We start from the raw sequence: 16,713 nt of genomic DNA, 5'->3' as shown, positions 1-16,713 counted from the left end.
AACCAGGTTTAGACATTTTTGCAAATGTGTAAATAAGGTATTTCTGTTTTTTTATACAAGTATTGAAACCCTTTGCTGTGATACTTGAAATTGAGCATCCTGTTTCCATTGATCATCCTTGAGATGTTTCTACAACTTGATTGAAGTCCACCTGTGATTAAATTAAATTGATTGGGCATGATTTAGAAAGGCACACACCTGTCTATATAGGTCCCACAGTTGACAGTGCATGTCAGAGCAAAAACCAAGCCATGAGGTTGAAGGAATTGCCTGTAGAGCTCCGAGACAGGATTGTGTCGAGGCACAGATCTGGGGAAGGGTACCAAAACATTCATGCAGCATTGAAGGTCCCCAAGAACACAGTGGCCTCCATCATTCTTAAATGGAAGAATTTTGGAACCACAAAGACTCTTCCTAGAGCTGGCCACCAGGCCAAACTGAGCAATCGGGGGTCAAGGGCCTTGGTCAGGGAGGGGACCAAGAAACCGATGGTCACTCTGACAGAGCTCTAGAGATCCTCTGTGGAGATAGGAGAACCTTCCAGAAGGACAACCATCTCTGCAGCACTCCACCAATCAGGCATTTATGGTAGTGGCCAGACGGAAGCCGCTCCCCAGTAAAAGGCACATGACAGCCAGCTTGGAGTTTGCCAATAGGTACCTAAGGACTCTCAGACCACCTTAAACAAGATTCTCTAGTCTGATGAAACCAAGATTGAGTTCTTTGGCCTGAATGCCAAGCGTCACGGCTGGAGGAAACCTGGCACCATTCCTACGATGAAGCATGTTGGCGGCAGCATCATGCTCTGGGGATGTTTTTCAGTGGCAGGGATTGGGAGACTAGGCAGGACCGAGGGAAAGATGAACAGAGCAAAGTACAGCGAGATCCTTGATGAAAACCTGCTCCAGAGCGCTCAGGACCTCAGATTGGGGCAAAGGTTCGCCTTCCAACGTGACAACGACTCTAGCACACAGCCAAGACAATGCATGAGTGGCTTCGGGACAAGTCTCTGAATATCTTTGAGTGGCCCAGCCAGAGCCCGGACTTGAACCCGATCGAACATCTCTGGAGAGACTTAAAAATAGCTGTGCAGTGACACTCTCCATCCAACCTGACAGAGCTTGAGAGGATCTGCAGAGAATGGGAGAAACTCCCCAAATACAGGTGTGCCAAACTTGTAGGGTCATACCCAAGAAGACTCAAGGGTGTAATCGCTGCCAAAGGTGCTTCAACAAAGTACTGAGTAAAGGGTCTGGATACTGATGTAAATGTCATATTTATTTATTTTTTTGCTTTTTAGGTAGATTTATGAGGGGAAATTTGAATCCATTTGAGAATAAGGCTGTAACGTAACAAAATGTGGAAAAAGTGAAGGGGTCTGAATACTTTCCTGAATGCACTTTCTGTCTGGGCAGAAAAAGTATGACGTGCTATACTTATTTTTTCCAGACAGCATCAGATACATGGACTACAAGTATGGAGATAGAGGGGCACTGTTTCACTCTCACAGATACTTTATCAGAGATTAAAAAGCTTTTTTTGTTGGCGAACGTCTCGGTCAAATAAATTATCAATACTTTATTTGAACAGGCAAGGAGGTACGGTAGGGCGGCCATGCCCCCTAGGGCCCACCCATAATGCCGGCCCTGCATTTGGCTGTGCCTCATGCTGGCCATATTACCTTTGGACTGATTATGGATTGTGAACCAATGACAGTGAAACATCAGGCTCTGCATAAGTTTATAACAGACATTTTATTGAAATAAAAGCGGATACAGTGACAAGTTGGGGATGAGGAGTGATGCAGGATCAACAGGCTAGCTTGAGAAGGTTAAAACATATGGTCCATTTCAGTTGTCACATTATTTCTTACTACAGCTGTTCTGTTGGCCTATTCCTGGTTGCTGGGCTTATGAGTAAGTACATCAAATATTTTTCTCAAACATAGTTCTGGGTGGGAAAGCCAGAACCAAATACGCCTTTATAATAACATCTGGTCATACTACCAGGTTACGGTTCGGTTTAGAATGTTAGGGTTAGGGTAAGGGTTAAGTTTAGGGTTAGTAGATAGTTAAAATGTTACTGATAGTCCATCTAGATGCTCTACAGACTATCCCAAACAAGTGTTACCCAACATCTTGCTGGGGACACATACAATCAAACTGTGGCCAAAGATCAGACCTTCCCATGTAGCTAAGTGTCGTTTTGAGTGAGGGAAACCGACCACTAAGATTTCTTGGGAGCATTGGACACTGCTTCTATTGCAGGTTCACAGGCACATCAGCATGTATGGTAACAATACAATTAAAAGCTAAAGTCACAAACACAATTGGTACCCATGAGACTGCTTTTTACATTGGCTTAAATAAAAATTATTAAAATGTTTGAGCTCAACTAGCAGAGGTATAACAACAATGTTCATAGATATGGCATATTAAAATCACATCAGTTTGTATACATTTATAAATAAAACTTATTTAGATCACTGGGGCGGCAGGGTAGCCTAGTGGTTAGAGCGTTGGGCTAGTAACCGAAAGGTTGCAAGTTCGTTCATATCCCCTCGCTGACAAGGTAACAAATCTGTTTTTCTGCCCCTGAACAGGCAGTTAACCCACTGTTCCTAGGCAGTCATTGAAAATAAAAACGTGTTCTTAATTGACTTGCCTAGTTAAATAAAGGTAAAATAAAACTTCCACATATGAGGACTTGGTACATAACTGGAATATAGTGCCACTGTTTTTCTATTATGGATTTCAAGCATACTTATTCTGGTAGTAATATAATAATCTTTCATTAGTTGTACAGAACTTCATGTCTACAAACTATACCAGGTCACTGCACAGTATAATCATAGAGGGGTGACCCTGGTCTTTTAGGTGGGCTGCAAGCACTACATATCCTCCATGTTCAGGATAAAGCAAAGCCAGGGAGGTGGTTTTAACAGCACAATAACACAAACACATACACTAGGCATGTCATTGATGACAGTATGGGGTTGTTCCCTACTAAGCAAAATATCAAATGATATTGACCCTGGCTTTTGGTTTGACCCAGGGTTTGAGTTCTGTTTAGATGAACAGCTGCAAATGGAATATCAATAACAATCTTACAATTAAAGAATAATACATACTATCTCATTGCAATCAATGTAACATGAGAACAGCAATACAGAATGGACAACTCATTCCACACTCACTATTGACATATTCATTAATACTGCAGCACAAAACCAGCAAAAGGACATGGATTATTGGAAATCTAGGAATGACAATCTAGGAATGGCTATAGCGGTGTTTTATTGTTGTGGCAGGTCGAGCAATCAGAAAAGGGATGAGAAGCATGAAATGATCAGCTGCCTGCAAGCACCAGTAAAAAAGGAATGGCAGACGGGAGCAAACATAATAATAGCTACCATAAATAGTGGTTTATCATAGTGGTTACTAAAACGAGAACAGAATGAAATCCACTAATGCATTAAAATCTATTTCATGTTCCCTGGCTCTGCTCTCACCACTGCCATATTGGCTCAAAATGGTACTTGATGCATCATGGAGACTAAGCAATTGGTTCAACTGGCATTTTCGGCTCCAGCAAGGCCTGGTAGATGGCACTCAATCGATTATGGTTGGGCAAGTAGCAAAAGTACCACGGAAGAATATAAAGCATTAAAAAGAATGGACACAAAAACAAATATGATATTACACTTTTCAATATTGGAAATAGAGTACAAAGAGGTGGGGCGATGGCTTAGTGAATATGAAAGGTTTATTTTTTTGGAGAGCTTCACCATCAACCACATTTTACGACATTAAGACATTTAGTTAAGGATGGACTGGGGATGTCACATTCTCCCATGGCCGTAAGGATGGTGGAGAGGAATAATGCATGACTAGAACGCTAACAGCTGCTGTTTGTTCTTGGAGAGAGGTGTGGAGTGGAGGGTGGTGAGTGAGTGGACGGAGCGAGTTCAGTTCTTCAGGACTGAGTAGTACACCTGGTAGACATACTGGGTAACCTCAGGAGCCCGGCACTTCAAGGACAGCTGGAAGAGAGGACATGCAAATATATAGATTGATGTACAACTACACTGTAGGTTACCTATCAGCTCAATAACTCTGAACAATTCACCTTACCCACTGCACAACAGTTTAATTGCTTTGCAACTCTTTTCATTCGGGACACTTCGTGTTAACAAAATTATATAATACAATAATATAATAGTGTTATTGAGTATGTCTACAAAGTATATTAAAACATTCAATGCACTTTCCTTCGACCAGATTTAACATCTGCATTAATCAGTTTCTATTGACAGTGGCCAAAAATCTTACCACCCCTACTCACGTTTCCTGATTATTGGATTCCACAGATGTATTTAAAAAAACATTTTTTTTTTTTTAATTTTTTTAGAAGTCTCACTTTCTATCCATAATTCCTCTTTACAACCACTACAACATGAATAAATACTAGTACGTAGTCAGACATTCTCCTGTTATTATGGCCTGGTCCATATGTTCTCACTGTTCCATGACAGGCCTTTTGATGCTGTCCCAAAGGTATTTGTCTGAGATGAGTCTGTCAATAAATTGGCCCCACAAAAGCAGCCCTTGACCATTTTGAAAACATGTTCGGCCTCTGTGCTAAGCCTTTGCTAGGTGCATTCTTTCAGTGGCTTAGCAACAATAATGTTGTACTTTATGTACTAAATAAAAAATCAAATGTTATTGGTTGCGTACACATATTTTGCAGATGTTATCGCAGGTGCTGCAAAATGCTCATATTTTTAGCGCCAACAGTGTAGTAGTAACTAACAATACACACAAATCCCCCAAAATAAATAGAAAGGAATTAAGAAATAAAGCAATGCCAGAGTCCGGAATATAAATATCTATGTATATGATGGTGTGTATAGACTGGAGCACAAAGCCCTACACTTGTCCTCAGAGACACAGAAAGGTTGATATTAACCCCAGTATATGATCTATGTATGGGGAAAAAATGTAGCCATGGCCATCACAATAGCTCACTTTCTATTATCAGTCTTCCACTGCCCTGATGTCATAGGATAAGTGTTTGTTCTCAACTGCTTTGACGGGTTAACAGTCTTTTAACCCATAGCAGAGCCGGCTTTCAAACCAGTTGGTCACAAGCAAGATTTCAAATAAAATCACATTTATTTGTCACATACACATGGTTAGCAGATGTTAATGCGAGTGTAGTGAAATGCTTGTGCTTCTAGTTCCGACAATGCAGTAATAACCAACAAGTAATCTAACTAACAATTCCAAAACTACTGTCTTATACACAGTGTAAGGGGATAAAGAATATATACATAAAGATATATGAATGAGTGATGGTACAGAGCAGCATAGGCAAGATACAGTAGATGGTATCGAGTACAGTATATACATATGAGATGAGTATGTAAACAAAGTGGCATAGTTAAAGTGGCTAGTGATACATGTATTACATAAGGATGCAGTAGATGATATAGAGTACAGTATATACGTATACATATGAGATGAATAATGTAGGGTATGTAAACATTATATTAGGTAGCATTGTTTAAAGTGGCTAGTGATATATTTTACATCATTTCCCATCAATTCCCATTATTAAAGTGGCTGGAGTTGAGTCAGTGTGTTGGCAGCAGCCACTCAATGTTAGTGGTGGCTGTTTAACAGTCTGATGGCCTTGAGATAGAAGCTGTTTTTCAGTCTCTCGGTCCCAATTTTGATGCGCCTGTACTGACCTTGCCTTCTGGATGATAGCGGGGTGAACAGGCAGTGGCTCGGGTGGTTGTTGTCCTTGATGATCTTTATGGCCTTCCTGTAACATCGGGTGGTGTAGGTGTCCTGGAGGGCAGGTAGTTTGCCCCCGGTGATGCGTTGTGCAGACCTCACTACCCTCTGGAGAGCCTTACGGTTGTGGGTGGAGCAGTTGCCGTACCAGGCGGTGATACAGCCTGCCAGGATGCTCTCGATTGTGCATCTGTAGAAGTTTGTGAGTGCTTTTGGTGACAAGCTGAATTTCTTCAGCCTCCTGAGGTTGAAGAGGCGCTGCTGCGCCTTCTTCACGATGCTGTCTGTGTGAGTGGACCAATTCAGTTTGTCTGTGATGTGTATGCCGAGGAACTTAAAACTTACTACCTTCTCCACTACTGTTCCATCGATGTGGATAGGGGGGTGTTCCCTCTGCTGTTTCCTGAAGTCCACAATCATCTCCTTAGTTTTGTTGATGTTTGAGTGTGAGGTTATTTTCCTGACACCACACTCCGAGGGCCCTCACCTCCTCCCTGTAGGCCGTCTCGTCGTTGTTGGTAATCAAGCCTACCACTGTTGTCGTCCGCAAACTTGATGATTGAGTTGGAGGCGTGCGTGGCCACGCAGTCGTGGGTGAACAGGAAGTACAGGAGAGGGCTCAGAACGCACCCTTGTGGGTCCCCAGTGTTGAGGATCAGCGGGGTGGAGATGTTGTTGACTACCCTCACCACCTGGGGGCTGCCCGTCAGGAAGTCCAAATCAGTCAGGTTTCAAGACTAGTCATTCAACTGAGACTGCTCTTCTCTGCATCACGGAGGCGCTCCGCACTGCTAAAGCTAACTCTCTCTCCTCTGCTCTCATCCTTCTAGACCTATCGGCTGCCTTCGATACTGTGAACCATCAGATCCTCCTCTCCACCCTCTCCGAGTTGGGCATCTCCGGCGCGGCCCACGCTTGGATTGCGTCCTACCTGACAGGTCGCTCCTACCAGGTGGTGTGGCGAGAATCTGTCTCCTCAACACGCGCTCTCACCACTGGTGTCCCCAGGGCTCTGTTCTAGGCCCTCTCCTATTCTCGCTATACACCAAGTCACTTGGCTCTGTCATAACCTCACATGGTCTCTCCTATCATTGCTATGCAGACGACACACAATTAATCTTCTCCTTTCCTCCTTCTGATGACCAGGTGGCGAATCGCATCTCTGCATGTCTGGCAGACATATCAGTGTGGATGACAGATCACCACCTCAAGCTGAACCTCGGCAAGACGGAGCTGCTCTTCCTCCCGGGAAGGACTGCCCGTTCCATGATCTCGCCATCACGGTTGACAACTCCATTGTGTCCTCCTCCCAGAGCGCTAAGAACCTTGGCGTGATCCTGGACAACACCCTGTCGTTCTCAACTAACATCAAGGCGGTGGCCCGTTCCTGTAGGTTCATGCTCTACAACATCCGCAGAGTACGACCCTGCCTCACACAGGAAGCGGCGCAGGTCCTAATCCAGGCACTTGTCATCTCCCGTCTGGATTACTGCAACTCGCTGTTGGCTGGGCTCCCTGCCTGTGCCATTAAACCCCTACAACTCATCCAGAACGCCGCAGCCCGTCTGGTGTTCAACCTTCCCAAGTTCTCTCACGTCACCCCGCTCCTCCGCTCTCTCCACTGGCTTCCAGTTGAAGCTCGCATCCGCTACAAGACCATGGTGCTTGCCTACGGAGCTGTGAGGGGAACGGCACCTCAGTACCTCTAGGCTCTGATCAGGCCCTACACCCAAACAAGGGCACTGCGTTCATCCACCTCTGGCCTGCTCGCCTCCCTACCACTGAGGAAGTACAGTTCCCGCTCAGCCCAGTCAAAACTGTTCGCTGCTCTGGCCCCCCAATGGTGGAACAAACTCCCTCACGACACCAGGACAGCGGAGTCAATCACCACCTTCCGGAGACACCTGAAACCCCACCTCTTTAAGGAATACCTAGGATAGGATAGGATAAGTAATCCTTCTCACCCCCCCCTTAAGATTTAGATGCACTATTGTAAGTGACTGTTCTACTGGATGTCATAAGGTGAATGCACCAATTTGTAAGTCGCTCTGGATAAGAGCGTCTGCTAAATGACTTAAATGTAAATGTAAGTCCAGTACCCAGTTGCACAGGGCGGGGTCGAGACCCAGGGTCTCGAGCTTGATGACGAGCTTGGAGGGTACTATGGTGTTAAATGGCGAGCTGTAGTCGATGAACAGCATTCTCACATAGGTATTCCTCTTGTCCAGATTGGTTAGGGCAGTGTGCAGTGTGGTTGAGATTGCATCGTCTGTGGATTTATTTGCTAGCAAATGAAGTTTCCCCAGGAACTTTCTCTTTCTAGAGTCTAACTAATCTACCCTATCCCACTGTTATCCACAGGCTGCAGCAGCACGACTGCTCTGAGGGGACCCTGGGTTGAATTCCCATTATGAATCAATTAGCTGTAGACTGACAGCATGGCCAGCCAGGCCAAACAGGCTTTTCCTTGAGGAGACGCCCATCACGGGTAATCAAGCCAGGGAGCAGACAGTGCCTGAATAGCTGCCTGTAAAACAATCAGGGTGAGGAGGTGCTAATCTGGAGATTAATGTAGTCACCCAGCCAGGCAGTCAGAGATTGTGGCAGGCAGAACACAGCAGTTGGGGACAGCAGCACTAAAGTTCCACTGTGGAGAGTACCAGTGGGTAAGCACTGCCATAGAGATAGTCAGAGAGCTGGTAATCCTCCATGGCTTACTGATGCTGATGTTTTTTTTGCCTGGAGCTTCACATGAACACGAGAATTGTTGCTAATGCATAACACAAATAATCACATTTTAGGTGTTGTGACACTCCCTGCTATCAAGCTTTTCACAGGTGGTTGACTTGAAGAATAACAATAAGAAAATACTGATAGACAGTTGATCTGGTGAGGACAGAAGGCTATCGCTCTGTTAATTTACAATTAATACAGTCAACAAATGGAATATCATCCACCAATGAGTATGGTTTTATTGGATGTATGAATGTCAGCCCTCCTTGCCAGGAAATATGAGTGTGCTGCTACACTGTTTGTTTTCTAAAGAGCCTTCAGCTTGATCACTGAGCTCACAGATCTTCCCTGACAACAACCTCTAACTTTACACTATGAGCCATAGAGACCTGTTAAAGAGAGAAGAGATCAAGGCGGTGACGAGTTGTCAGAGACTCCGCTGAGGTGACATAACCAAAGAAAAAGTACAGGACTATAACTTAGGGAAAAGAAAGCACTAGAAATAAATAATAGGAAACTGGAGTCAAGACATTTCTCATGAAAGTAAAAAAAAAAAATGTAAATATAAAATGTTTTAGACCTCACCTGAATACATTCATCAGGATGTATGCATGTTTGTCCTTGAATGGCTAAGAAAGGAATCAATAAAGGACCTGTCTACGAGTCTGGACTCACTAGACAAACTGACATGATGCACCTGACCAAGCCTGCCTTAAGGAGCTATTAGCAGTGCTACATGGGGCTTTTGACCTTGTTCATGGCCTGCCATTACTCTGCCAGGTGACAGGTCATTCCCAATGAGCCCTCGATGAGGGAACAGGATATGGCTGGGTGTGTGTTAAACAAAGAAGATCGATAACTTTCATTACTTCCATAAACCATCTCTAGGTACCACTGTACTACCTCCTGGATTTATTATAAGAGAGTGTAGAGAAGCTGCTGTCTAGGGCCTTTGGGGTATGTTCAGCTGGAGGGGAAAAAACAATGTGTTTATCCCTCATACTCCAGTGAGGGAAGGGTGGAAATATTAATACAGTCAACAAATGGTATATCATCCACCAATGAGTATGGTTTTATTTGATGTATGAATGTCAGCCCTCCTTGCCAGGAAATATGAGTGTGCTACCTTGCCTTCTGCTTGGCACTTCAGACCTTTACCGACAAAAACGTTCTACAATATGTGAGAGTTCTGAATTAGGAGGGTTGAGGATCGGTGGGTGTCTTACTGTGTAGTTGGGGTTGCCGGGTTGGATGCGGAGCTCAGCCAGGATCCAGATGCCGTTGGTGAGCTTGAGGGACTGGTAGAGCATATCCTGGCCCTCCACGTTCCTCTTGGCGATGGTGTAGATGTTGTCGTTCTGCAGCTTCCCCGACACCGTGTCTACAAGGCCACATTACATAAGAGTCAGGAATATAGTTGAAGTTGGGATCGAAATGTAAAACATTTTGGGGGGGAATCGTGGTTAAAGGATTTCTGGAATCATGAGGGAATAAGCTGAGAGGGAATCCTTAAATTGAAAATGTAATAAAAAAAATAAAAAATTGAATTTTGCAACTAGGTGGAAATCAGCGCCACATAGAATACAGGCCTTGGGGCTAAGCTTTGCCTAAGGTTGACTACTGTTAAGTGCACATTGGATAAGTGCATTCTCTGGTGTATTGCGGTTCAGCAGTTCAAATTCATTATTTGTACTTACAGTACTCATTTAGACATACAGAACTGAGAGAGGAGTTATCTATTGACTGAGGTATTGTACAATAGCAACTTCATTTTCGGATGCTTCATTCTCTAGTCTACGGATTAGGAAGAGTTTCCATTATTGGTTTGCAGCTTCATCTAAAAACTAGGACTGAGGGACTTGATACAACAAGATGGAGATTAAAATGTAATGTAAGACAAAATTCTGAATAATAGCTTTATCATATCCTGTTCGCTGCTCTTGACTCATATTAGACTACACACGTTGCCTGATATATCATTATATTTCCATGACCTACATCAGCTGCCTATTCCTCTGTCCCAGTCAATCTTTACCCTTAAGGCAACTCTAATGGTTTCTCTGAGCCTGGCTAACTACTGGCAGCAGGGAGCAGCTCAGCTAATACATCTACATTAGCTTCACAAAACAACTGCAGGAGCTAAGTCCCTCCTTTGTGCTTCTATGTGAGGAAAGAAAAATGTGTCACGATCTAAGTAGGACTTTAAGGAAGGAACAGAGCTAGGGTAACTTCTAACAGTGTGTATGCTGCACTCTTATTGTGGACTGTCGGTACAGGGAGTAGCTACTACAACTTCCAGATCTCACGTCTAGATGTGGGGGGATGGCACTAGACACTAAGGGGCTTAAAATCATAGGTCAAAGGACTAACTACCACTACCATAACTGCTGACCCTGAGGCCCACGTCCCATTGTAGGTCCTGTCCTGAGCACTGGTCAGTGCCACCACTCTCACCGCCTAGTCACCCTGTTGTCTGGGGGCAACGGCATGGTGTGGGTTATCTTTAAATAGCTTGTGTGAAGTCTCCTTCAGGGAAGGAGGGAGTGGAGAGGTGAGGCGAAGAGCCTTGAAAAGGAGTCCTGAGAGGCAGGTGGTGAATGGAGAGAAGGAGAAAAGGAAGGGTTAAAAAAGAGAGGCAGGACTAGTGACAGTGGAAAAGAGAAGTTGATCTCTCCTACAGTGCAGTGGAACATCTTCCTGTACGACGTGTCTTTATTAGGTTATAGTCTGCAGGGAGACTTCTGGTGGGCAAGGCTCCCACGCTCTAACCATTTACCTTGGAGCAACACTTGTCAGTCATAGATGGCAGGTGACTGTTCTTTGTTACCCCATTTTGTTTGAATGCGAGTGGCAACTTAAGTGGTCGGTGGCTTGTCATTTTCTAGGCAGAACGTGAATTGTCGAATAGTCTTTTTAAGGGCAGAAAGGATGTCTGTTGTATTCTAATAACAGCCTTTGCATGATTCAAGACCATTTAAAGTGATGAGAGATTACCCTCATTAGCTAGCTAGTACCTTGCCAACTTGGTAACAAATGTTTCGGGTTTGCTATACCAGTCATACCATTAGTATTAGAGGTCGACTGATTAATCGGAATGGCCGATTTAATTAGGGCCAATTCAAGTTTTCATAATAATCGGAAATCGTTATTTTTGGGTGCCGATTTTGCTTATATATATATATATATATATATATATATATATATATATATATATATTTTTGAATTGTACATTTTTACACCTTTTATTTAATCTGTATTTAACTAGGCAAGTCAGTTAAGAACAAATTCTTATTTTCAATGACTGCCTAGGAACGAGGCAGAACGACAGATTTTTATCTTGTCAGCTCGGGGGAAGCCAATCTTCCAATCTTGCAACCTTACAGTTAACTAGTTCAACACTCTAACCACCTGCCTCATGAGGAGCCTGCCTGTTATGCGAATGCAGTAAGCCAAGGTAATTTGCTAGCAGCATTAAACTTATCTTATAAAAAATAATCAATCAACAACTGTAGTTGCTCCAATGTGTACTTAACCAAAAACATCAATGCCTTTGTTAAAATCAATACACAGAAGTATATATTTTTAAACCTGCATATTTAGCTAAAAGACATCCAGGTTTTGCAGGCAATATTAACCAGGTGAAATTGTGTCACTTCTCTTGCGTTCATTGCACGCAGAGTCAGGGTATATACAACAGTTTGGGCCGCCTGGCTCGTTGCGAACTAATTTGCCAGAATTTTACGTAATTATGACATAACACTGAAGGTTGTGCAATGTAGCAGGAATATTTAGACTCCTGGATGTCACCCGTTAGATAAAATATGGAATGGAATAAACGTTGTTTTTCGAGGTGATAGTTTCCGGATTTGACCTAATGCTCGTATTTCTATGTGTTTTATTATAGTTAAGTCTATGATTTGATAGAGCAGTCAGACTGAGGGGTGGTAGGCAGCAGCAGGCTCGTAATAGTCAAAGGTATATGGTTTAGAAGGAAATAATCGACGCGTTATAATTCCTGTAATAACTTGCGGCTGAACTTGAAAGGAGTTCCTTCGTTATTTTACAGTTCATGTCTTCCATACAGAATGTCTTGATCTACTTCAAATAAGGTCAGTGTTTCGTGCTTAAACCGCCTCTGCGTTTTGATACCTTATCCTAGTGAGATTTACACGGGTAACGTTTGTTAAAATATTTTCATAAATCCACTACAAAAAAACGTATCTTCGCTTATATTGATTAGAGTTACCTTGTCCTATGGATATCTACACAGTTATAAAATTGGCAAGGTGGTGTAAGCCTACACGAAACACTGACCTTATTTTAAGTGAATCTAAAAATATCCTATGGAATGAAGGAACCGCTTTTCAGATTTTGCTAGAAGGTGTCATGGGAATTATGACTTGCACTTTGGTAGTCAATTCTTACCATGTCCATTATTAAAATAGGATTTACTGCATATAGAAATGAGTTTTTGTTTTCAACATTCATCACAGGTAACTTAAACTCTATTTTTTATTCAAACAGTTGAGAGTATTTGTCTCCTAAGCAGACTCTTCAGTATCATTGTCACTTCAGAGCTGTGTGTGTGTTTTACAGATGACAGAGAAAAGCAGAGCACCAGTGTTGGACTATTACATGGAAGTGGCACCAGGGAAAGCAAGGGGTCTTATTTGTGATAAAGATGTAAGCATGGGGTCAGCAACGGCTAAATCAAAACATAACACCAACCTGTGGAATCACCTTAAGAACACCCATCCAAAAGCCCATATGTATTATATTAAGTTAAAATAAGTGTTCATTCATTCAGTATTGTTGCAATTGTCATTATTACAAAAATGTGTGTGTATATATATATATATATATATTTATTTATTTATTTATTTTTATTTATTTATTTATTTTTTTTTAAATCGGCCGAATAATCGGTAGCAGCTTTTTTTTGGTCCTCCAGTTATCGGTATCGGCGTTGGAAAATCATAATCGGTCGACCTCTAATTAGTATACCATAATACTACACCACCAGCTTCAATGCCATACAACTCTCCTTCCGTGGCCTCCAACTGCTCTTAAATGCAAGTAAAACTAAATGCATGCTCTTCAACCAATTGCTGCCCGCACCTGCCCACCCATCCAGCATCACTACTCTGGACGGTTCTGACTTAGAATACGTGGACAACTACAAATACCTGGGTGTCTGGTTAGACTGTAAACTCTCCTTCCAGACTCAAATTAAACATCTCCAATCCAAAATTAAATCTAGAATCGGCTTCCTATTTCGCAACAAAGCCTCCTTCACTCATGCTGCCAAACATACCCTTGTAAAACTGACCATCCTACCGATCCTCAACTTCGGCGATGTCATTTACAAAATAGCCTCCAACACTCTACTCTATCACAGTGCCATCCGTTTTGTCACCAAAGCCCCATACACTACCCACCACTGCGACCTGTACGCTCTCGTTGGCTGGCCCTTGCTTCATACTCATCGCCAAACCCACTGGCTAGGTAAAGCCCCGCCTTATCTCAGCTCACTGGTCACCATAGCAGCACCCACCCGTAGCACGCGCTCCAGCAGGTATATCTCTCTGGTCACTCCCAAAGCCAATTCCTCCTTTGACCGCCTTTCCTTCCAGTTCTCTACTGCCAATGACTGGAACGAACTGCAAAAATCACTGAAGTTGGAAACGCATATAGTGGGGCAAAAAAGTATTTAGTCAGCCACCAATTGTGCAAGTTCTCCCACATAAAAAGATGAGAGGCCTGTAATTTTCATCATAGGTACACTTCAACTATGACAGACAAAATGAGGGGCAAAAAATCCAGAAAATCACATTGTAGGATTTTTTAATGAATTTATTTGCAAATTATGGTGGAAAATAAGTATTTGGACACCTACAAGCAAGATTTCTGGCTCTCACAGACCTGTAACTTAACTTCTTCTTTAAGAGGCTCCTCTGTCCTCCACTCGTTACCTGTATTAATGGCACCTGTTTGAACTTGTTATCAGTATAAAAGACACCTGTCCACAACCTCAAACAGCACACTCGAAACTCCACTATGGCCAAGACCAAAGACCTGTCAAAGGACACCAGAAACACAATTGTAGACCTGCACCAGGCTGGGAACATTGAATCTGCAATGGGTAAGCAGCTTGGTTTGAAGAAATCCACTGTGGGAGCAATTATTAGGAAATGGAAGACATACAAGACCACTGATAATCTCCCTCGATCTGGGGCTCCACGCAAGATCTCTCAAAATGATCACAAGAACGGTGAGCAAAAATCCCAGAACCACACGGTGGGACCTAGTGAATGACCTGCAGAGAGCTGGGACCAAAGTAACAAAGCCTACCATCAGTAACACGCTACGCCGCCAGGGACTCAAATCCTGCAGTGCCAGACGTGTCCCCCTGCTTAAGCCAGTACATGTCCAGGCCCGTCTGAAGTTTGCTGGAGAGCATTTGGTTGATCAAGAAGAAGATTGGGAGAATGTCATATGGAACTTTTTGGTACAAACTCAACTCGTCGTGTTTGGAGGACAAAGAATGTGGAGTTGCATCCAAAGAACACTATACCTACTGTGAAGCATGGGGCTGTTTTTCTGCGAAGGGACCAGGACGACTGATCCGTGTAAAGGAAAGAATGAATGGGGCCATGTATCGTGAGATTTTGAGTGAAAACGTCCTTCCATCAGCAAGGGCATTGAAGATGAAACGTGGCTGGGTCTTTCAGCATGACAATGATCCCAAACACACAGCCTGGGCAACAAAGGAGTGGCTTTGCAAGAAGCATTTCAAGGTCCTGGAGTGGCCTAGCCAGTCTCCAGATCTCAACCCCATAGAAAATCTTTGGGGGGAGTTGGAAGTCCATGTTGCCCAGCAACAGCCCCAAAACATCACTGCTCTAGAGGAGATCTGCATGGAGGAATGGGCCAAAATACCAGCAACAGTGTGTGAAAACCTTGTGAAGACTTACAGAAAACGTTTGACCTCTGTCATTGCCAACAAAGGGTATATAACAAAGTATTGAGAAGTATTTGGTCAATAACAAAAGTTTATTTTCCACCATAATTTGCAAATAAATTCATTAAAAATCCTACAATGTGATTTTCTGGATTTTTTTTCTCATTTTGTCTGTCATAGTTGAAGTGTACCTATGATGAAAATGACAGGCCTCTCATCTTTTTAAGTGGGAGAACTTGCACAATTGGTGGCTGACTAAATACTTTTTTGCCCCGCTGTATCTCCCTCACTAGCTTTAAGCACCAGCTGTCAGAGCAGCTCACAGATCACTGCACCTGTACATAGCCCATCTGTAAATAGCCCATCCAACTACCTCATAGCCATAGTGTATTTATTTATCTTGCTCCTTTGCACCCCAGTATCTCTACTTGCACATTCATCTTCTGCTCATCTACCATTCCAGTGTTTAATTGCTATATTGTAATTACTTCGCCACCATAGCCTATTTATTGCCTTATCTCATTTACAATGTATATAGATATACATTGTATATTGTATACACAATGTATATAGATTTTTCTTTCTCTACTGTATTATTGACTGTATGTTTGTTTATTCCATGTGTAACTCTGTGTTGTATGTGTCAAACTGCTTTGCTTTATCTTGGCCAGGTCGCAGTTGTTTTCATCTAGCCTACCTCTCATGGCTCTATAGTGGCTGTGGAAAAAGCCTTATTTTAAATTAGGCTAATGGAGTATTGCATGTCAAGCAGAGTACAGATTACTTTATGGGACAATATACAAACTTTTGTTTGTACTTTTTAAGAAAGATTCAATTCAAAAATCAATTTTATTGAGGAAATGTAATCATTGTTTCTCAATTTTGATAAAAGAGAAGAATGTAATGAATTGAAGATTATTTGATGTAAAAATCTAAATGTACACTAAGGTTGTCTCATTAGATTTGGGATGGTGGGAAAAAAACGGGGTCCCTGCTGAAAACGTTTGAATACCACTGCTCTACCATTATCTTAATATGAAGATGAGAAAGACTCACCGTTTCAGTCTGAATTTACAATAGCTACCTATAGAACAATTTACTAGGTGTGGAAATGGAAGTACAAATAACTAATGAAACCAACAACCCATTTCCCAGAAAAAGTGTTTCTCTAAAGAAGCTTATAGAACACAGCTTCCTCTGACACTGTATTTAGCTCAC

At 42.7% G+C, this 16,713-nt stretch overlaps 1 protein-coding gene across 2 annotated transcripts in view; it reads right to left on the bottom strand.

Moving 5' to 3' along the window:
* Positions 1-1,735: 1,735 nt before the first annotated feature.
* Positions 1,736-16,713, bottom strand: part of ap2b1 (adaptor related protein complex 2 subunit beta 1) — an 86,171-nt gene continuing 71,193 nt past the window's right edge. For both annotated transcript variants that reach the window (XM_035780155.2, XM_035780156.2), the window contains 2 exons: positions 9,761-9,915; positions 1,736-4,042 (listed from right to left, as the gene is read on the bottom strand). In XM_035780155.2, coding sequence (XP_035636048.2) covers positions 3,968-4,042; positions 9,761-9,915 — 230 coding nt within the window. In that variant the 3' untranslated portion in view covers positions 1,736-3,967. The remainder of the gene's footprint in view (positions 4,043-9,760; positions 9,916-16,713) is intronic.

This window comes from Oncorhynchus keta, chromosome 11 (assembly GCF_023373465.1).
Source record: "Oncorhynchus keta strain PuntledgeMale-10-30-2019 chromosome 11, Oket_V2, whole genome shotgun sequence".
Taxonomy (NCBI): Eukaryota; Metazoa; Chordata; class Actinopteri; order Salmoniformes; family Salmonidae; genus Oncorhynchus; species Oncorhynchus keta.
The sequence above is the reverse complement of the archived record's forward strand: the minus strand, read 5'-3'. Positions and strand labels throughout refer to the sequence as shown.